The 22,022-nt window shown below is 47.3% G+C and overlaps 1 protein-coding gene across 2 annotated transcripts in view; it reads left to right on the plus strand.

The window, feature by feature from the left end:
- The window catches only part of TBC1D2B (TBC1 domain family member 2B), a 92,632-nt gene that overhangs the window by 58,616 nt on the left and 11,994 nt on the right, over positions 1-22,022 (plus strand). For both annotated transcript variants that reach the window (XM_045163783.1, XM_025271172.3), the window contains exons 4-10: positions 1,748-1,911; positions 5,303-5,535; positions 6,207-6,602; positions 11,457-11,567; positions 12,992-13,185; positions 16,024-16,518; positions 19,315-19,432. In XM_045163783.1, the coding sequence (XP_045019718.1) occupies positions 1,748-1,911; positions 5,303-5,535; positions 6,207-6,602; positions 11,457-11,567; positions 12,992-13,185; positions 16,024-16,518; positions 19,315-19,432 (1,711 nt within the window). The remainder of the gene's footprint in view (positions 1-1,747; positions 1,912-5,302; positions 5,536-6,206; positions 6,603-11,456; positions 11,568-12,991; positions 13,186-16,023; positions 16,519-19,314; positions 19,433-22,022) is intronic.

Below are 22,022 nucleotides of genomic sequence, written 5' to 3' on the forward strand. Positions count from 1 at the left end.
GGGATCGCACCCATGTCCCCTGCCTTGGCAGGTGGATTCTTAACCACTGGACCACCAGGGAAGTACTACATATATTCTTAAGCTTTGTTCTGGAATGTAGCTTAATTATTCAGAAACAGTTTAAAACTTCAGAAGTTCACGTTTAAGCTTTTTAGGTAATATAAGAACAGCCTTTAGTTCAGGGATAATGTCAGTAACCTTTTTCTGAGTACTCAACCTGATGCTGCAGGGGAGTCCACTCTGGCTGGTGGGGCTTTACAGTATTCCTGGCTCTGTGTGAGCCTCAGGGATAGTCTCTGCTCCTGTAGGGAGTTCTTTCCCCATTTGCAAGTAACTTTTTTACACACAAGCCTGATACTACTCAGCTGGAGACCTAGGAACCCTCTGACATTTCTGTAGCCCTCTGAACTCCACCTGTCTTGGGAGTCCCATCTCTGTCTTATCAATTCATGGCAGAGCTACCCCTGCGTTCCCCCTGCCAGCCCTGTGGCCTGGAAGTCTCTAGGCACTATCCTTGGACAGGGGAAGGGCCTGCCTTGTTTGTGTTCCACCGCTCAGGGGCCACTGCCCTGTGCAGCCTGATGTCCAGTGTCTGAAAATCATTGTTTCCTCTGTTTTGTTCAGTTTATCAGTTGTTTCAGATGACTATAAATCTAGTTCCTCTTAGTCCATCTTTACTGGAAGTAGAAATCCCAACCTAGTTTTTAGAAGTTTTAATGAAATAATTTTAGCACACAGACAAGTGTAGATTGTAGTGAGTTGACTACCTGGGTAGCCACTACCAAACTATGTAACATTGTTATATTTCTGGTGCACTTTTAAAAGCACAAATTAAAACATTACAGATACGGTTCAAACCCTCTCTTGTCTCCACGATCTCATTCTTCTCTTGCCTTTTATGGAAGTAACCAGTATTCTGTATTTGATAATTATCATTCTTATGCGGACTTTTAAAGTTTTGCTACATATGTATGTATAATGATGTCTATTAGTAGTAGTATCTTGAAATTAAAAAAATAACATGAATCATGTCGTGCTTCTGTTTTCTTTCTTTTCTCATTCAGCATTTAAAGAATATTTGTCCATATGCTTCATGTAATCTTAGATAGCATGTACATTCCACAAGGACCAGAACATTTGTTCACTAGCAAATCCCAAGCATGTAGTGCCTGGCACGTAGTAGGCACTTAATTAGTATTTGTTGAATGAGCACATTTGCTTTGTGACGTATAGCGTTTGGTGGTATGAATACGCTCCAGTTCGTTTATCCTCTGGTCAGTAGATGTGTAGGTTGTTTGGGGTTTTGCTCATGTGAGCAGTGCTGCAGTGGGTGTTCCTGCTTGTGTCTGCTTGTGCACGCTGAAGAATTTCATGCTGAGTCGTTGGGCCTTAGGGTGAAAACCTCTTCAGTTTATCTGTTTGTTGCTGAATTGTTCTCCCTGGTAATAGTTCCAATTTATACGTGCCGCCAGCAGTGTATGAGAGTTCTCATTTCTCCATATCCTCACCAACATTTGCTATAATCGTATTTTAGTTTTTGCCTATCGTGTATATATGTGATATTTGTTGTTGCTGTTGTTCAGTCACTAAGTCGTGTCTGACTCTTTGCTACCCCATGGACTGTAGCATGTCAGGCTTCCCTGTCCTTCAGTATCTCCTGGAGTTTGCTTAAATTCATGCCCATATATGACATTACATTTTGCTTTGCCATTTTTTAAAAAGTTAAACATTTTGTTTTTCCCAATAGAAATTCAATGTCTTCTTTCCGTCCTGGGAGAGGGCATAATGATAGTCGGAGGAGTGTGTTTTACACCAATGAAGAGTGGGAGCTTCTAGAGCCAAGCCCTAAGGAACTGGAGGAGTCCATGGTGCAGGAAGAAAGGAAGAAGCAGGTCCCTGAAGGCAACAAAGGTATGGACGTGGCCCCTGTTGTCTGTCGCTCCCGCCTCTGCCATCTGTTAACCCCTGACGCCGTGGGAGACCCTTCGGTCACAGGTATCACTAGGAGCTGAGGCCCAGTGGGAGCTGTGTTCTCTCTGGGAAACAAAATATGAAAGCTTAAAAAGGAGATGTCACAAGAAATAAATAAATGTCCTGTCCTGTGCTTCTGAGACTTTTTCAGGAAATGGGAAATCCAGAAGTCAGTGGTGCTCTTTACGGAAATACTGATTAAAAAAAAAAAAAAGAAAACTTTCTATTTCTAGAAATGTGTTAATGCACACAAAAGTAGAAAATGTAGTGTCATATTCCACAGCTTTGGCTTCTTTCTTCTCTGAGCTCCTGCCCCTCCTGGCATCTAGCACCAGCTGGGTTATTTTAAAGTAAATTCTAGATATTAATCCACTGCATCTGTAAACATTTTAGTATGTATATCTAAGAGATGATTCTTTAAAAGAACCATAGCTTCCGCATTAAACCTAAATACAGCTACGGTAAGTCCTGCTTGTCTTCTTCCCCAGTTGTTCTGTAATTCTTGCAGTTGGCCTGAGTAAATGAGGCGCTAACAGGGCCCCCAGGTGTGTTTAGTTGTGTGTCTTTTTAGGTCTCTTTCAGGCTGAACAGCTCTCTGTTTTCTTTTTGTCTTCCATTTACCTTGCTCTGCTTGTTGAAGAAACAGAGTCTTCATGCTGAGGAATTGCCCACATTCTGGATTTTGATGATTGTATTTCTGTAAGGTCATGTAACAGGCTCCTCCATCCCTGTATTTGCTCATACGCTGTTTACACTGTACACAATATTTCCTGTATACACTATACACAGTATTTCCTGTATACACTGTACATAGTATTTCCTGTATACACTGGTCGCTAGAGCAGAGGCCTGCACAGATTCAGGGTTGACTTTAAATTATGACTAGAGTATATTTTGGGGTGGAGTAGGGGCTGGAGGTGTTGTTTATTTCTTGTTGAATCACATCTGGAAGATGTAATATCTGGTTTTCCCTCTTCCTGTGATACTAAGGTCCACCAGGATTTAAGGTGTCAGTCTGACTCATTCATACACTTCTCCATCAGCATTTTGTTAAGCAGCCTTTCATGGTCCCACAGCCGTGGATCCATTGAGGGAATATCAATGTTTTAAATGTAAAAATAGGAATACATAATTTTGAAATTCTTCCATGTGCTCGCTTCTGGCATGGGCTGGCAGGAATAGGAGGCAGAGTTTTAGGAAATCTTTACTGAGAGCACATGTTCACTAAAGGAAATATTTTTCTGTCCCCTGGAAAAGGACCACCGTGACTTGCTTTGGTGGGGAGTTCACTTGTGATCTGCAGGATGGTCACATGGAAGCCTGTGGTCCGGTGCGACGTGGTGAAGATATGGCCAAGCTGAGCATGCCTTGTGACCCAGTGTGTGGCACAGCTAGGGGGGCACCCAGCAGAGGGGATCCTTGTGAACTGGGAAAGCCTCCTGGAGGAACAGGGATTGGGGCTGGGGATTTGGATTGTTGAAGGTGAATATTGTTGGTTCTGATTTCCCCTAGAGACTCTAGGGATGAACTGGAAGGATGCACAGTAGAAGACTGGAAAGGAAGAATCAGTGAAGCTTAGTGACTCGATCAAGGCACGAACTGCCAGCACTGCTGGAGGGCAGTGCCTTCTTAGTCTCTGCTCAGCCCCTGACCCTTTGAGAGGCAGCCCATGTGAAAGACCCAGAGAGACAAAGATGTCTCTGATTTTTATCTTGTTGATTCATGGGTATTTCCTGTGAATCAGGAATCAAGCCCACCAGCTTCTTGTCCACGTTATTCATGGGAGATAAACTAATCTCCATGGGCTTCCCCGGTGGCTCAGCGGTAAAGAATCTGCCTATAATGTAGGAGATGCAGGTTTGATCCCTGGGTCAGGAAGATACCCTAGTGAAGGAAATGACAACCCACTCCAGTATTCTTGCCTGTGAAATCGCAAGGACAAAGGAGCCTGACGGGCTACAGTCAATGGTGTCCCAAAGAGTTGGAAACAGCTTAATGACTGGACAACCACAGCAGCAGCAAGCTAATCTTTATACGTGCAGAAAAGCCCTCTAGTCAGAAATGTATAGCTTGATGGATTTTTGCAAAGTGAACATATCCATGTAGCCAGCACTTAACTGAAGAAACAGCACAGTGCCACGGGCCAGCCCCATCCCCAGACCCCTTCGCGTCCCTGCATCACCTTCCCACTCCCTCCACACCACAATCACCCTCCTGACTCCTGACATCGTCGATTTTGTTTTGCCTGCTTTCTAAATTTATATAAATGGAATCTGTATAGTATGTACTCCTGTGTCTCCTCTTTACATTTTTAATATATATTCAAATCCATCTACACTAAAATTTATTTGTCTATCTCAGTATTTTTAAGAAAGAGAATAAAATGGATTTACAATTAAGAAAACATAAACTGGGGATTTTTGTGGGGTTTTTTTTCTTTTTTAGTAAATGCAGTTGAGCAGAAAGCAAGCAGCCAGGGATCCCTAGTATATCTCTAAGTCCTGCCTGCTAACCTTGTAGATGTCGGCCCTGTCCTCACTGAGGTGCCCAGGGGAAGGGATACTTTGTGCTCAGGATGCTGATGCTGTAGGAACTTGGAGCAACCAGGGTTTTCCCTGGTCTGTTTCTGTTCTCTTTGGTCCTCAAAGTACCTGAAATTGGAAAATGATGATGTGAACATATAGGCTTAGAACGGGTCTTATGAGAAACAAACTTAACATTGAGGTATAGTACAGTTTTGTTATAAATTCCTCATTAGTACTGATGTACAGTCTAACTTTTTTTTCACCTGTCTTAATGCAAAAATTGAGCATTAAACATTAAACCTCCCCTGTGATTTAGTGGCTTGAGTCCAGCACTTTCACCACCGCAGCCCAGGTTCAGTTTCTAGTCAGGGAAAACTTTCTTAGCTTCCCTGGTGGCTCAGTTGATAAAGAGTCTGTCTGCAATGCAGGAAACCCCTGGAGAAGGAAACGGCAACCCCCACTCCAGTATTCTTGCCTGGAGAATTCCATGGACAGAGGAGCCTGGTGGGCTATAGTCCATGGGGTCACAAAGAGTCACAAAGAGTCAGACACAACTGAGTGACTAACACTTTCTCTTTCAATGCAAAAATTGAGCCATCAAATAGAGAAAGTTTTCCTTAAAAGTGATCATGTGAAAGATCATCTTTGGTTCTAAGTTTGGTTGTTATCAGGAACAAGGTAGGAGCACAGTGATGCATGCAGAACTCCTTAGATGATGATATTAATGTATTTTAATGTATTTTACTGGAATTTCCAGAAGGAAGATTGGGGCTGAACTTAAAACAAGCTTTTTTTTTTTAATGTAGGAATAACTGGCTCAGGATTTCCCTTTGATTTTGGACGTATTCCCTATAAAGGAAAGCGCCCTTTGAAAGAAATGATTGGATCATACAAAAATCGTCACAGTATTGGTGACCCTTCACCCGAAGTGCCATCGGGCAGTGGCAGCGCCAGCAAGCCGGCCTCTGAGATGCAGCTGCTTGTCCGGAACCAGCAGGAAGAGCTAGAAAGGTTAAGAAAAGACTTAGCCAGTCAGAAGGTAATTCTCCTTCCTCAACATTTGTATCTTATCTCACATCAGCAGGCCAGGGACTGGAGGAGAAAAACCCAGCTTGCTTGTTTCTCTGACTCTGTTATTTCCCAGAAGGTGCTTTTCCCCTAAGAGTTCTGTGTTGCCATGGCCACTGCTGCTCTGCTTGATCGTTTATTCATAGATACTTGAAATTCTGAGGAGAGTGAAGACCCTCAGAGTGAGTTGGGGAGGGTGTTGTCTGCACCTCACCCACTCTCTTTGAGCGTAATTCCAGCCGAAGCCCTGTGAACAGTTTTTAAGAGTTTCCACATCCTGTTAAACAGCCGCTTTTTTTTGAGCTGATCACACCTAATTATACTTAATTCCTCAGCAGATCAGTGAACTTAGAGCTCAGATGTTTTAATGTGGATGAATGTTCACTGGGAACCATTGCTAATTGCAGTCTGGCTGTCCACCATTTCCTGCTTCCTATCATTGTTCTCTGCAGACAGCCTTTATGGAACAAATATTTTTCCTTCTCTATTTTTTGAGATCCTTCAAGAGGAAGTTGGGTATTAAGGTATTTCCATTAAATTTCTGCATTTGCTCAAACTCTAATGGTTGCTCCGTGTAGACTTGTCATGATCTCTGCTTTTCCTCCCATCCCTGCTCCCTGATCCATCTTCCCTGGCTCCCAGGAGCTTGTGCGGCTGCTGCAGCAGACAGTGCGGTCCTCCCAGTATGACAAGTACTTCACAAGCAGCCGCCTCTGCGACGGGGTCCCACAGGACACACTGGGGCTTCTGCACCAGAAGGACGACCAGATTCTGGGCCTCACCAACCAGCTGGAGAGGTTCAACCAGGAGAAAGACAGTCTTCAGCAGGAAGTGAGGATGCTGAAGAGCAAAGTGGGTGAGCTCAGTGAGCGGCTGGGGATGCTGATGGAGACCATCCAAGCCAAGGACGAGGTCATCATGAAGCTCTCCCGGCAGCTCAGCGAGTGTGAGGGCAGCGCGTCCTCTCCCACCTGCACGCCCGGCTCTCCCGCGGCCGTCCCCGCGGGCAGGGACCAGCTGGAACTGGACTGGTTGAAAGTAAGAGCAGGGCGTGGGCTCCTGATGGGAACAAGAAACCCCAAATCCGCTAACAGTCTGTCCGTTGATGGCAGGCACTAAGCACCTGGCCTTGGTGAGCTAGTTCGGCATGACAGCAGAGCAGCTGTGCCCCCCCTTTTTAAAAAAAACAAAACAAAACAAGTGTCACAAGACTTCTAGTCAGAGAACTATTAGTTTCCTAAGAAGCTTCCTTGGAAAATGAAAGTCTGAGTCTGTTGATGTCGCCATATCTCAGAACAGTTTCAGATCTTTACCCTCCCTTGCAGCTGTGACTTCTCTATTCATACACCCTTAGAGCTTCATTATTCCATGTAACCTCCTGCAGCTGTTTCTTGCCTCCTCTGTGCATGGACCATCCCTGGCACAGCCGCCTTGGCACACAGTGGAGGCCAGGTGAGGGAGCACCGTTCCTGACAGCTGGTGTGGGCTCAGGTAGAGAAGCAGACCCTGGCTCCCAGCATACTTGGGAGAAGGGCCTGCACAGAGTCAGTTGCCCCCACGCCTAAGGCAGGAGCATCCTGATGCCCAGGAGGGAGGGCAGAGTCTCCTCCCAGTGTGCCTCTCTGGGCTGCCCCTGGGGATGGGAGGCTGGTTCTTGACCAGAGGTGGCTCTCCCTGTCACACCTGGGGTGGTGACCAGCAGATGAGGTAGGAGGAGCACAGAGAACGCTGGGAGGCAGGGGGCAGGCAACTGCCCTGTGGAGAAACCTACCTAGCCCCAGGGAAGAGCCAAAAAACCTTGGGCCACTGTCAGCCAGGCCACCGAGAGGGTCCCAGAAGTTTTTCTGCCATCGGCTCTCGATTTGGAGAAGTTTCAGGTGGAGAAGTGTCCCCTAGGATAGAGGCATTTGGTATAATCCAGACCCCAGCTGTCCCCACCCAGTTCTGCAACTATCGGTCCCACTAAAGTCTTCCTCACCTGGCTGCAGTTAATGTGGCACCGAGGATATTTTGTCCCCCAAATGCGGTTTATCCTTGAAGGGCAAAGGTTTGCCACTTTTGAGATCGTTCCTGAGCCTGCTTCATGCCTGGCAGTCCCTGTCATGCACTGTCAGTGGCCTGGTTGACTGATAGTCATGCCTGGACCTTAAAGATACTTCTTAAATGGAAAGTAAAACTCTGGAATAATAGATGACTTTTTGGGAGTATGTTTGTGGTCTCCCATGGTTACCACTTCTTAGGGACAGCCCCCAGTAGAAATGTGAGGCCAGAAGGATTTATTGGTGAGAAAAACCAAAAGGGCAACAGCAGCATCAAAGCTCTCAATCTCTTTATTTTATAATTATAACTGCTACAAAAATAGCCGTGTTAAAAAAAAAAAAGGTCTTGGTTAGTGTTGCCAGTAGAAGTTGGTTTTGTGTATACGTGCAAGCTAGAGTGTACCCAACCTTAAATATACATCCCTTTTTTACAGTATTTTTTGAGTCTTTTTTTACATCCCTTTTTACAGCCTGTTATTTAAGGTCAACTGAATTTTTTAATTATTAATTATTTTTATTTATTTATTTGGGTTTGCCAGGTCTTAGTTGCAGCACATGGGATCTTCAGCCTTCATTGTAGCACATGGGGTTTCAGTCGCCTGCTGTGAACTCTGAATTGCAGCATGTGGGACCTGGTTCCCTGACCAGGGATTGAACCCAGGCCCTCTGCATTGGAAGGGGAGGGTCTTAGCCACTGGACCACCAGGGAAGTCCCTCAAACTGAATTTTATGTTTTGCAAGCATATCTGTTTTTGTAGTATTTAGACAGAAGCACCAGGGTGTTTGGTTTCCAGGCTTCAGTGAGTGGTGCTCTGCAGGGGAGCACGTTTTACCAGGGAGTGGAACTGAGGTGTGTGGGGGGGATTCCAGATTGTTCACCTTTTGATTCATCATTATTTATCAGCCTCTCTCTTCTTTCCTGTGATTTGCTGTTCCATGAATATCTTCATACATACAGCTTTTCCTGCTTAGTACTCATTCATTCATTCAGTCAGCCAGCCAGCCAGCCATGTGGTGGGCTTTGTACTCTGCACAAAGTAGGCAGTCTCTGTCCTCCTGGAGCTCAGAGTTTAGTTTAGAAAGCACAAAAATGGAAAAAGCAGAATCACAACTGTAATAAACACCAATGAGGAAGGGGGCGTGGCCCAGTATGGTGAGGTGGTTTAGATTGAGCATGGGCTCTGAAGCCAAACTTGGCTATATTCAAACCCAGCCTTACCACTGATGACCTCTGACCTGAGGCAGGCTGGTTCACCTCTCTGCCTCAGTGTTCATCTGCGAAATGGCACTCACCTCATAGTCTTGTAAGGGTTTAAAGAGGTAGTCCATGTAAAGCCTTCACAGAACACCTGGCATCCCATAGAGTTTTATTTTAATCGTTATTTTTTTGGCTGCGTCAGGTCTTAATTGCAGCGTGCGAGATCTTTCATTGCAGTGTGTGGGCTCAGCAGTTGCAGCTCGTGGCTCCAGAGAGTGGGCTCAATAGCTGTGGTGTGTGGGCTTAGTGGCCCCCTGGCATGTGGGATCTTAGTTCATTTACAGGGATGGAACCCTCTGCTATGGATTGGAAGGCAGATTCCTAACTACTGGACCACCAGGGAAGTCCCCCTGCTAGAGTCTAAGTTAAGGCTGTGATCGTCATTCTAGAGAAAGAATCCTTGAGGTGCCTGACTTCCTTAGACTCTAGCACGAAGTTTAACTCAAAGACGTGTCCTGCTCCCCCGACCCACCTTGTAGTGCCCAGTCTGCCCATCACGGTGCAGTGTATTCCTCAGTTGCCCTCTAGCTCACCTTCCTTCAGTCAGCCTGCCTTTTGGTGATGTTTGTTCATTGTTTCCAAATACGAGAGCTTCCAGACACCAGAAGAAAGGAGAACGTCATGATTTAGATTAGAAAAGGAAGTCTGTGGACCTCCTTCAGGGTCTGACAGCGGCTGTCTCCAGTCCTTGTCACGACACATGTTCTTGCTGAGACTGAGAACGTGTGACGCGGATCAGAGCTCAGGTGGGAGTTGGGGCCAAGCACCCGGGCCAAGGGCCCAGCAGGCCTGGCTCCCAGACCCACACTTAGTCATCGCACGGCCTCCCTGTGACTCAGCTCTTCATTTAGGAAACAGAGATGATGAGCAGTTGCCAAAGAGTAGAGTTGTGAGGTTTAAGTGAGATTGAGGGTCTCTCCCATGCTTAGCTGCTCTGTAAGTGTTAGCGATTACAGGGACTGTGGGAACATTTTCAGTTCTTCTGTGTTTTCAAGGGAAATTGTATGCTGCCACAGTGGTTCCCAGTTTGGAGATGTGGGCATCTCTGGACACATCTCTGGGGAGGGGCTGTGGTCTCTGTCCTGGGACAGCACAGAGGTCAGGGCCTTTCTTGACTGCCTTGGCCTTGGACCGAGGTGGTCGTTGACCACCCTTGCTCCTCCTGAGGGCGAGGGATCAGAGATTCCTCGGGAACTTCACACACAGTAGGGGACAAACTCATTTGTAGAAGACTGGATTTTGTAGGGAGCATTTAGAAATCACTGCCCTGATTGTCTCAAAGATTGCCTTTCCCTTCCTTGGCTCCGAGTGTCAAGGGCTGAAGCTAACACACAGCATCTGCTTCTGCCAGACCTGAACTTGTAGTTGGACCTGGTGAACTTGTCGCGAGCTTGTGACGTTCTCTTTGTTTTTGACGGTGCTGGGTCTTGGTTGCTGCACGTGGGCCTTCTCTGGTTGTGGAGAGTGAGGGCGACTCTCTAGTTGTGGTGCGCAGGCTTCTCATTGTGGTGGCTTCTCCTGTTGTGGTGCGTGGGCTCTGGAGCACGCAGGCTCTCCTTGTGGCCCACAGGCTTAGTTGCTCTGTGGCATGTGGAATCTTCCTGGACCAGGGATTGAACCCATGTCCCCTGTTTTGGCAGGCAGATTCTTAACCTCTGGACCACCAGGAAAGTCCTTATGATGTTCTTTTAAAACATAAAGCAAACGTGTCAAAAGTTAACAACTGGCAAATTTAGGTGAAGGGTATATTGTGTTTATTGTACTTTTCTTCCAACTTTTCCATAAGTTTGAAATTTTTTAATGTAAAAAAAATTGAGGAACGTAATCTCTTTAAGTGCCTTATACATTGTAGGTTATAGGTATTCATTATTAAGTGTAATTCTTTCGTTAAGAACATTGTATATGTGTATAGCCTTTTCTGCATAAACTGGATAAGTAAAAATGAGAATGGACAGAAAATTTGTTCAGTTTCTCTAGTTAAATAACAAGATTAATACAAGGCATTACCTTTTGTACCACCTCAGTGAATGTGGGTAGATAAAATATTTGCATAGATTTAGGACATAAGTCCTACTTACTTCTCCTAAGGTCAGTTGAGAAAAATCACCACCATCAAGTAAATTTTATTTCCCCATCTCCTTCATTATGCAGTGGTCCCTACTTTCCTTCCCCTGCTAAGGGTGGCCATAAAGCTTAATCAGAAAGTGCCTAATAAAAAAAAAAAAGTGCCTCATAATCATTTTCAGTTCCTTAGAACTTGCTCTAACTTAGAAAGGGCTAGCCACAGCGTCCCCTTTGGGCTTCTCTGGTAGCTAAGCTAGTAAAGAATCCACCTGCAATGTAGGAGACGCAATGTAGGTTCGATTCCTGAGTTGGGAAGACGCCCTGGAGAAGGGAACGGCTACCCACTCCAGTATTCTGGCCTGGAGAATTCCATGGACTGTATAGTCCATGGGGTTGCAAAGAGTCAGACACAACTGAGAAACTTTCACTTTCAGAAAGGGCTATTTGATTGGTAAGGGAGCAAAATATTAATTATAAAGGATAATCAACATTCAACCAGTGTGAGTTGATGAACTTTTTTCTTTCCAACAGGATAATCTACAGGGGTACAAAACCCAAAATAAATTTCTAAATAAGGAAATCTTGGAACTTGCAGCTCTACGGAGAAATGCAGAAAGAAGAGAGAGGGATCTGATGGCAAAGGTGGGTCAGAGTGGGTACATTCTGTCCTCAGGTGGGAAGTGATGTGATTCAGAAACAATTCAAAAATGGACATGCTTTCAAATCAGTTCAACCCCCATGCTTGAAGGGATGTGGTTACTGATACCAAAATATATTTAAAATGTAGTGATAACACTGTTTAATTTCACTTTGTGATGAAGACAATAGAAACTCCCTGAGATGTGGGTTTTATTCACAGGTGTAATGAAGTTTATAGAAAAAAAAGACACAGTTCTGAGGTCCCCCAAATTAAGATTGTTTGGATTTTTTGATTTATGCTGTTGAGTTGTGTGAGTCAGTTCCGTATCTATAAATGGGGGTGGTGAGCATGATGCCTTCTCTGAATCTGATAGGGTTGGTGTGAGAGTCAGATGTGACGATGCTGATAACTCAGTTGGTAAAGAATCCGCCTGCAATGCAGGAGACCCCAGTTCAGTTCCTGGGCCAGGAAGATCTGCTGGAGAAGGGATAGGCTACCCACTCCAGTATTCCTGTAATGCGGGTTTGATGCAAACCCATGTTTGATCCCTGGGTTGGGAAGATCTGGAGAAGGGATAGGCTACCCACTCCAGTATTCTTGGTCTTCCCTTATGGCTCAGCTGGTAAAGAATCTGCCAGCAATGCGGGTTTGATGCAAACCCATGTTTGATCCCTGGGTTGGGAAGATCTCCTGGAGAAGGGAAAGGCTACCCACTGCAGTATTCTGGCCTGGAGAATTCCATGCACTGTATAGGCCATGGGGTCGCAAAGAGTAGGACACGACTGAGCGACTTTCACTTTCACTTCACTTTCAAAGAGGGCTTTGCAAAGTGTACAGACATCACAGATATTCCAGTGATAATCAAATGAAATTCAATGACACTGTGTCAGCAGCTATTAAATGCCTCATATACCTTTTGAACAGTCCTCAGAGCATCTTCCCAGGCCTTGTTCCTGCATGTTTTCGAGGGATGTGTTGATTTGTCTGAAAAGGTAGCAGGTGGGAGCTGGTGCTGGGTCACAGCATCCAAGGAAAGTATTGTAATACCATAAGGTGGCTGCCTGGGGCCTGTGTGCCAAGCCGTGCTCAGCTGGACCTCAGTAATGAGTGTGTGGCCTGGTTTCTGCTGTTCACCTCAACGCTGTCCAGAACTCATGTGTTGACATGCAGAAGCCTTATTACCAGTACTTCTGTGCTTATTACTTTATTACCAGTACTTCCCCCAGAGGGAAGAGGGGGCCCAGTGGACCGTTTAGATAAGACAAGTGGCCTGTGGCATAAATTCATCTCTTGCCTGGGATATAGTCTGTCTCTGGCTCACTTCCTGGTGGTTCTGGGCTTGTCATTCGTTGATGGCTTGAGGTACTTGAGGATTGCTCTTCCCGTGTGTCTGTCTGGACGGAGGTAACTATCACATTCTCTGCAGTATTCTAGCCTGGAAGCCAAGCTCTGCCAGATAGAAAGCAAATACTTGATACTGCTCCAAGAAATGAAGACCCCAGTTTGCTCAGAAGAACAGGGGCCTGCTCGGGATGTCATAGCCCAGCTGCTGGAGGACGCTCTGCAGGTTGAGAGTCCAGAGCATCCGGAGCAAGCGTTCATTAAACCTCATCTTGTCAGGTAAAGGAGCTCACGACTGCTGGGGGTGCGGGAGGGACCCATTTCTCAAGCCCCCCTTTAACCATAGTGGCTACTCACCAAGAACTTTACACGGTTCTCTGTGTCCCCTTCGATGCTCATGACAAGGACTGTCAGTCCTTGTCAGGTAAGCTCATCAATCTTGCTGTCATAATCAAGTAACAGAGCTGGGATTCAGCCCAGGTCTTTTCATTTCAAGACTTTTCTTGCATGTACCGTGCCACCGTGGATGCTTGCCAGTCTTGCTATAAGAGGAGCCAGTCCTCCGAGGAGTAGAATCTTCTCCAGAGACCCATGGGTACAGCTGCACTCATGGGGAGTTTGAAAGCAGAGGAGCCCCTAAGTGGGTAACTGGGCCTTTGCTGTAAGGGAAGCACACTTGGGTAACCTGATCCAGTGGTTCAGAACTCACTGAGGGTCTGACGCAAGCCACGGACACGCTTGGCCCCAAAGTGCGGCTGGACACACACACAGTATTGCATATGTTTTTCAGAAAATCACAGAGTCTGGCAGCCTGTAAAGTATCTTGGATTAAGAACCTTCATATCCTAGTTTCTAAAAAATGAGATTCATGAAATATTGGCAGGAGGAGAAGTCTGTGAATGCGCTCAGCCCAGTCTCCTCCTGTTTCCGCCCCCACTGTGCGTGGCTTCTCCTGCCCCGCCCTGGCCCCAGGGGAAGCCCTGCCTCAGCCCGACCGGCCTTTCCCTTCCTGTGCCTACAGCCTGCCTTGTCCGAGCTACTCAGACAGGTAAAAACCATGCTGTCGGAATCAGCCAGTGCCGTCGCCACAGAACTTCTCCTGAGGTCTGTGTGCCAGGCGCTGTGCCACTGCTCATGTTTGACACTCAGTGAGGAGGGCGTTTATATCCTCAGCAGATGCAGACGCTGGGGTCAGGGAGGGGATGTGTGACTCGCCCAGGCCACACAGCCAGGGAGTGGCGAGGACAGGGCCCCAGTCTGGCCAGCCGGGTTCCCCACGCGTGCACTCCTGCTGTGTTCCGGGAGTGAGCTGGAGGGACAGACTCCCGTGAGGGCGGAGCCCAGCTGTCTGTCCCCGGGCACCACGTTGTCTTCCTTCACGTGTTTGACTTTACTGTTGACGTTGTATGTTTTCAAACTTTATTTATAAGTAGAACAATAACTGTGTGTGTTGAGTTACTTTTAACTTTCGTTACGGAATTTCAAAGTAGTAGCATCATATGACACCCCCGTATGTAACTGTAACCCAATAATTTAACAATTAACATTTTGCCAATCTTGTTTCTTCTTATCCTTCTCCTCTGAAACTTTTTTCCTGATATATTTTAAAGCAAGTACCAGGCATGTCATTTCTGCTTTCAGCACTTCAATATGTACCTCTAATTGAAGACACTTTTTAATATGCTCATCCTACCATATTCATACCTTTTTGTGACTTATTTCTTTCAACATTGTTTTCTGAAATTATACAGATGGATTTCTGTAGCTCCTGAGCAACTTTTTTATCTGCCTTACACAGCTTCGTTGTGTATCACTTTTTTATTCCTTCATCTCATGGTAGACACTTTAAGAGTAGTTCCTTTTTTTCTTTTTACAAACTGTGATGCAGTAGACATCGTGGTGTGTGTATCCACGTGTCCATGTGTTGGCGTGAGAGTTTCTCCATGTTGGATATGCCTATCTTCAGCTCTGCTGGATCTGATTTTCAGAGTGCTCCTACAGGTTTACAGACTCAGCAGCAGTGTGTGAAAGGCCCCCTTTTGGTTTCCCGTGACTGCCATCACCATCGTTGTTTGAAGTTGCTAAGTTTGTGATACATATTTACTGTCTAACGATTCTGTAGGTCAGCAGTCCAGCATGGTCTTACTGGATGAAATCAGGGTATCAGTGGGGCTGCATTCCTTCCTGGAGGTTCTAGGAGACAGTCTGTGTCCTTGCTTACTCAAGTTGTTGGAAGGATACAGTTCCTTCTGGTTGTAGGGCTAGGTCTCTGTTTCCTTGCTGGTCATCAGGTGTGGCCATTTCCAGCTCCTCGAGGCCACCGGACCTCGAGGTCCTTGGCTTGTGGCCACTTTCTTCCATCTTCAAAGCCAGCGACCGTGGGTCCAAGCCCTCTCCCACGTCACGTCCCCCTGACTCTTCGTCCATTGTCACATCTCTCTGGTCCACTCTCCTACCTTCCTCTTCCTTGAAGGGCTCCTGTGATTACTGTGGTCCCACCTGGGACACCCAGGATCGCCTCCCTGTCTTAAGTGCCATAGCTGAAATTCCACACACGCTCTATCTCTTGCCACATAATGTGACATATTCACAGATTCCAGGGACGTCTTTGGGGGCCATTATTCTGCCTACCAGAGCCTTCATTCTTTTTCATCCCTAGTATCTTACTAATGTAATGTTTTCTCCTTTGTCTTTCTACTTTTTAAAATGGTATTTTTTGAGCATAAGTGTTATGCATGTGTATATGTATGCTATATAAATATACATGCACATGTATTAATATATTAATGTAGCCAAATTTATCAGCCTTGTATTTGCAGTCTTGCTTGTATTTTCTGTGCTTTTTACATTGAGTGCTTTGACCGTCTAGAATTGAATTTTTTTTTTTCCCGTGTAGTATCAAGAAGGGCTCTAAAGCAGTTTTTTCTATACAGATAGCCAGTTACTCTCACCCTGTTTATTGAGAAGTTAATTATTTTCTCACTGAATTGAAATGCCTGATCATATATCACAGTGCCATTTGAGTATGAGTAGATTTCTAGGTTCTTTTTCATGTTTCACTGACCTTTTTGCGCCAGATTGCATCATTTAACTTTTCGTTTTGTTTTTTCTCAACAGTGAATACGACATTTATGGGTTTAAGACTGTCCCAGAGGATGACGAGGAAGAGAAGTTGGTCGCCAAAGTCCGGGCATTGGACCTGAAGACCCTCTACCTCACAGAAAACCAGGAGGTCTCCACTGGGGTCAAGTGGGAAAACTACTTTGCGAGCACAGTGAACAGGGAGATGACATGTTCCCCGGAATTAAAGAACCTGGTCCGTGCGGGCATCCCACACGAGCACCGTTCCAAGGTGTGGAAGTGGTGTGTGGACCGTCACATCAAGAAGTTCAAGGACAGCACTCAGCCTGGTTACTTCCAGACTTTGCTTCAGAAGGCGCTGGAGAAACAGAATCCGGCCTCCAAGCAGATCGAGCTGGACCTGCTGCGGACTCTGCCCAACAACAAGCATTACTCATGCCCCACCTCGGAAGGCATACAGAAGCTGCGCAACGTCCTGCTTGCCTTCTCCTGGCGGAATCCAGACATTGGCTACTGCCAGGGTCTCAACAGGTGGGTCCCCAGCCCATGGAGGGCTCCTCCTCGTTCTTAAGAAAACTTGTAGCTCCATGGACTGCCTGATAGCCCCCTTGCCTTCCCGGTGAGCCAAGAAAAGCCAGTCTTTTAAGGGAAAGAAGTATTAATAGCTGCAGTAAGCTAATTTTAATTATGTCCCATCAACAATTCTAGAATAATTGAGAAAAACAAGCATGCTTTCGAAAAGTCTTAAGACATTAAACTGTTTGAAACAACTGGGTTTCTCATTTAGATTTCCTTGCTGCTGTCCTCACACTCAGGTTTTGATCTGCAGTTTGCGTTCATTCATTTAAAATGCATGATGTGACGCCAAGGGCACTCCCTGTTTATACAGGCTCTTCGTCAGTCATGAGGTTGTCCCAAACAATTTTGCAGCTGGTCAAAACGTAGCCCTTGAAGAGCCCAAACATGTTTTATTTTGGACTAGCGTCTTCTGCAGGTCTGGCATGCTTCCCTGCTTCCATAGGCAAAGGACACTGAAAAGCCTTTCACCTTCTCTGAACAGTCCAGGCTCCTCATTCCGAGCTGAGCTGCACTGGCATGAAGCCACGGGAGGCACTGAGGTCTGTTCTCTGAGAAGCTGCTCCTGTCGCTGGACTGTGACCGCTAGTGGCTGCTTTTTGCCTCTGTCTGTCTCTTACTAGCTGGCGCACTCCTGCCGCTTCTACTTGCTGCTGTCAGTAGAGTCCATTTATATCCCTCCCAAAGTAGATAATCCACTAGATCATCGTGGATTATGTTCGTGTTATGTTCGTATTTGCTAGCAGTACGAACAAAGAATGAAGAAGCCCCATGTGTGATCTTTAGCAGTTCTCCTGTAAGTCAAGTGCATGCATTGCGTTTTGAATGCTGACATTTATTCTAGCAGCTCTTGGGCCTTTTTTAATCCTCATCCATGCTGGATACAGACCTCTGGATACGGACTGACTTTTGCATCTGAGATGAGAGCATTGCAGGAAGAAGAGCTTTTAAGCTGGAATGTTAGTTGGTTAAGACCTGAAACCAGTGGTTTCCAGGAAGTCATTGTTTCTGTGCTGGTCAGGCTAGGGTCCCCTCTGTGTGCTCTGAAGGTAAGAGGGACTTCAACTGCTCCTCAATGGTCCCCCTAAAAAAAAAAAAAGGCTGTAAATAAGATATTGCCTAACAAAGCAGCCTTGTTTTGCTTAAATGGACAGTTCACATTGCATACTCAGTCTAAAAATTCCTGAAAGCTAAAACCTTCTGAAACTTAAGGGATCTTGGTGAGGACTTGAGCATGCCTGTTAGGGGTGCAATAGCATCCCATTTATCTGACACTGGTATAGAATCAGCTCTTCCCCACTTTAGGACACCTTCCAGCTTTAATTTAGACTTTCTCTGCACCATCACCATTGGGACTTCTAACCATTTTACTAGATTTTTTTCCATCCACATTATTTTGTACACACATTCTGAGAACCCAGAACTTTAGCAGAACACTAGCCTTTTCTATGGAGAAGGCAATGGCACCCCACTCCAGTACTCTTGCCTGGAAAATCGCGTAGACGGAGGAGCCTGGTGGACTGCAGTCCATGGGGTCGTGAAGAGTCGAACACAACTGAGTGACTTCACTTTCACTTTTCACTTTCATGCATTGGAGAAGGAAATGGCAACCCACTCCAGTGTTCTTGCCTGGAGAATCCCAAGGATGAGAATCCCAAGGGGAGCCTGGTGGGTTGCCATCGATGGGGTCGCACAGAGTCGGACACGAGTGAAGCGACTTAGCAGCAGTAGCAGCAGCAGCGTTTTCTAAGTGATTCTCGCCTACCATCGTGAACATCAGTTAGCTTAAAATGATGTCTTCGAAGGCTCTGCGGATCTCAGTCTCTCTGCCCCTTCTCGTGGCATCCTCAGGTGCTGAGCTCATCCTGTTTCTCCCTCCTTACCCATCTTTACTCATTGTAACCTTTCTAGTCTCCATCCCATTCATGCTGACTCAAGGCATCCCCTTCCCAGTTTTTTTTTTAACCTCTTAACTGGAGATTTCATTATAATTTTATCCAAGGAAGAAAACAAAAACAAATTCTAAGAAATGACTTCAGGTCTCTCCCTTAAGTGATGCACAAGCAGAAGTTCTTGGGTGTGTAGAGAGGGGCTTTTCTATTGCCTTTTTCTTCCCATCCTTCTGTCCCGAATGCCCGCTCAGAGCCAGAGCTGATGAAGTTACTGGGTGGGTAACCTCTCGGTGGTGACAGTGACCCAGGTTTCCGTTGTGAGTGACGGAACAGCTGAAACACACAGCCCCCTTTCCTGCCCCACGTGCATGCCGTGGATGCAGTGTTTTGAGAAAGCCCCCAGGATGGTTCATTTGCGTGAAGCCCCATTTCAAGTAGATTGGTATCAAGAAAGTTGTTTTTAAACCATCGTATGTTCTTTCTCTCTTGTATTCACCCCTCAATTTTTTGTGCGTAAAAGGATTAGTTGGAACTTAAACAAAAAACTCAAAGAATTAGCTGCATTAGCAAAATCTTATGAAAAACATTTTTAAAAATGAGGCCGACGTCATTGGGAAATAATTTCATCATCTTTAAACAAAAACCAAATGAAAGGGAAGGTGGATGTAGCTTTGCTTTTCAAACTAGGAAATGCTTCCCTTGCCACAAAATACTTAACTCAGTGTTATTTCCTGGAGAATAGAAGCCGTGTTAGTGTGAGAGAGCACAGCACGCCATGGAGGCCTCTGTGAGGATGGGCTGTGCTGCCTGGGTCTGGGCCACGGGGCTGGCGCTCACCTTGTTCTCCGTTTGCTTGTAGATTGGTGGCTGTGGCCCTCCTGTACCTGGAACAAGAAGATGCCTTCTGGTGTCTAGTCACCATAGTGGAAGTTTTCATGCCTCGAGACTATTACACAAAGACTCTTTTAGGATCCCAGGTACTCTAAAAATATTGTGCTTCAGTCAGCAGCTTGTAGAATTAGAGCTGAAATGCGACCTGAATTAAGCGTTGATCGGGGAGGCTCCATGGGCATGACAAGGCGCACATGGAGGCCACCCCCTCCGCCCGCTCCCGCCTCCCCCAGACTGGGCCGGGCTGCTCATAAGCCAATGAGTGCCCAGTCGGGCTCACTCAGTGCCCTGGAAGCCAGCAGACCTGCTCTGTGGTCACTGCTCAGCACTGTCTCCCCTGGACTCTGCCTGGCTGCCTAAGCCACAGTTCAGGGGTGCCTGGGGAGCCTTGGGTGTGTTAGCTCTGGTTCTCCAAGAGGCAGAGGCTGAGGCAGAAGCAGATGTGCCAGAGACTACTGAGGGGAAAACCCATGAAGGATCAAGGGGAGGGACTGGGGAAGGACAGGAGAACCCCCAGACCAGTGAAAGGAGGGAGGTTTGAGTGGTGGGGAAGACCCCAGCCTGCTGTGCAGTTCTCAGAAAGTTTTGGTCAGGCCAGTGTGGAGTCCTCGAGCCAAGGTCACCTGTTAAAGTGCACACGAGAGCCGCCTGCATCCGTGCCCCTGCCCTGCTCGCTCACTGGCCGGAAGCAGCAGGGATGACACGGCTCCTGTGAACAATGTCGTGATGGATCCAGAGGGACAGCGCTGGGGCCATGAGCACCGCCCGCAGCAGGAGGTCTGAACAGCACAGTTCCTGCCCACCGCTCCTGGAGTCTGAAGCCAGGGGCTGGTAGGATGATGTGGGCTGGGAGGGCCAGGGGTTCCGGTCCCACTTGTGACTTTCCACCTTCAGGACCAGACCCTTGGCCCTTGCAGCCCGGGGCATTTCTTCCCGTGCCGGGCTGGGGCTTCTGCTGTTGTTGGCTTCTGGATGGACTCCCCCTGCTCCCCAGCGGGCAGCCCTCTCCTCCTTTGTCTGACCTGTGTCCATCCCTCCTCCCCGAGAGCCCTGTGTCTCCTGACTGCAGCTGGGCCTGGTCTGCGGGCTGTAGCATCCTTGGCTCCAGGCTCATGCCGGTAGTTGGTCTGCCTGCTCGCGGCCGCTCCCTGCCCTTCCCTGCTCTTGTCTGTTCCCTACAGCGGGTCCGCAGGCCCCGGCCATCTCCCAGCCCCTGCGTGGCCAGCAGAGGCATGTGGGGAGCCTGGAGGAGGGCAGGGAACTGAGGGCCGTTCTCCCCTCTCTGTCTCGGGCACTTCCTGCCGGTGACTCTGTCTCCTCCTTGGCACCAGCTCCTGTCTGTGCCACCGGGGTTCCCCCTGCTCCAGCCTAGGGGTGGCTTCCTGCCCTGGCCTCTGGGCCGCCTCACCATCAACTGTTTGGCTTCTCGGCCTTTCTGTTACCAGTGTGACCACTACCCTGGGAAAATCCCTGTTGTAAATGTCTCGTGTGGTTTCTATTGGCCTGGTTGGGCCCTGTGTTTTACTTCCTATTTGCATTTCTGTCTTTGGAGGGATCCCCCTTGTTGCCTTCTGTTAGCACCTGCACTGCCCCCTCACCCATAGACCCCAGGCCGGAAATTGGGTCAGCCCACACTCCCCCTTCCTGTCCCTCGGTGCCCCTGTTGCTGTTTCTGATCACTGCCACCTGCCAGCTGGCTCAGATCTGTTCCCTGGTCCTCTCACCACTGTTAGGTCACCGTCCCCTCTCCTGCATCATTGCAGGTGCTCCTGTCCTCCCTTCCTGCCTTTACCCACCCATCCTTCCATCCGTCTCACTCACGGATTCAGCCACGACCTCCCTGTACTGGGCCCAGGCCTCTCACAGCCTTCCCCAGACTCTTTACCATCTGAGCCACCAGGGAAGCCCAACAGATGCTCGCTGAAGTTAGGTAATACAGAGATGCATATTAAGAGGGAAATGAAAAGTCACCTGTTACCCTACCAACTTGAGAACCACAGTTAGCGTTTTGCTATATTTCCTTTTGACTTTTCCCCAATACATTTAAGTGTCCAGATTGACAGCTGATTATCCTGGGTGGTTCACATTCACATGATAGCCCGAGCATTTTCTCATAATGTTGTTTAGTTTTCAATGTCATATTTGGTAATATTCCATCGGTTGATTGGACATGAGGTGTTGAACCATTTTTCTGTAACGGATGTTGTGTAAGGCCACTCTTCAGATGGGGATAGCCTTGTGTGTGCGGTCAGCCCCAGTGCCGTGCCTTGCAGCTCACCGTCAGCTGCCCACTGCCAGAGCTGAGCGCTGAGCCCCTTCACGCTGCACTGCGGTCCAGACACTCAGCAGCTTCTCCATCTGTCCCCTCAGCTGAGTGTACATTGAGCGCCAGGACCTCACTAGACGCTGGGGACACAGAGATGAATATAGTCATTCCACTTCCTCTTGAGCTCAGAGAGCTGAACAGAGGCCTGAGCAGGCGTCCCCTGGCAGCCTTCCCTACACCAGCCCTCTGCCAAGCCCCAGGCAGCCTCAAGAACAGGGCACCATCTGCCACCTACCTGGCAGGAAAGGCGTGTGCCTGGGTCTTCTCCCACTTCAAGGCCAGCTGACTGGTCCCTTCCTCTCAGGCACTTTCACCCCAGTCCTTCTAGGCAGAGGGCATCACATCACCAT

This window comes from Bubalus bubalis, chromosome 20, assembly GCF_019923935.1.
Source record: "Bubalus bubalis isolate 160015118507 breed Murrah chromosome 20, NDDB_SH_1, whole genome shotgun sequence".
NCBI lineage: Eukaryota > Metazoa > Chordata > Mammalia > Artiodactyla > Bovidae > Bubalus > Bubalus bubalis.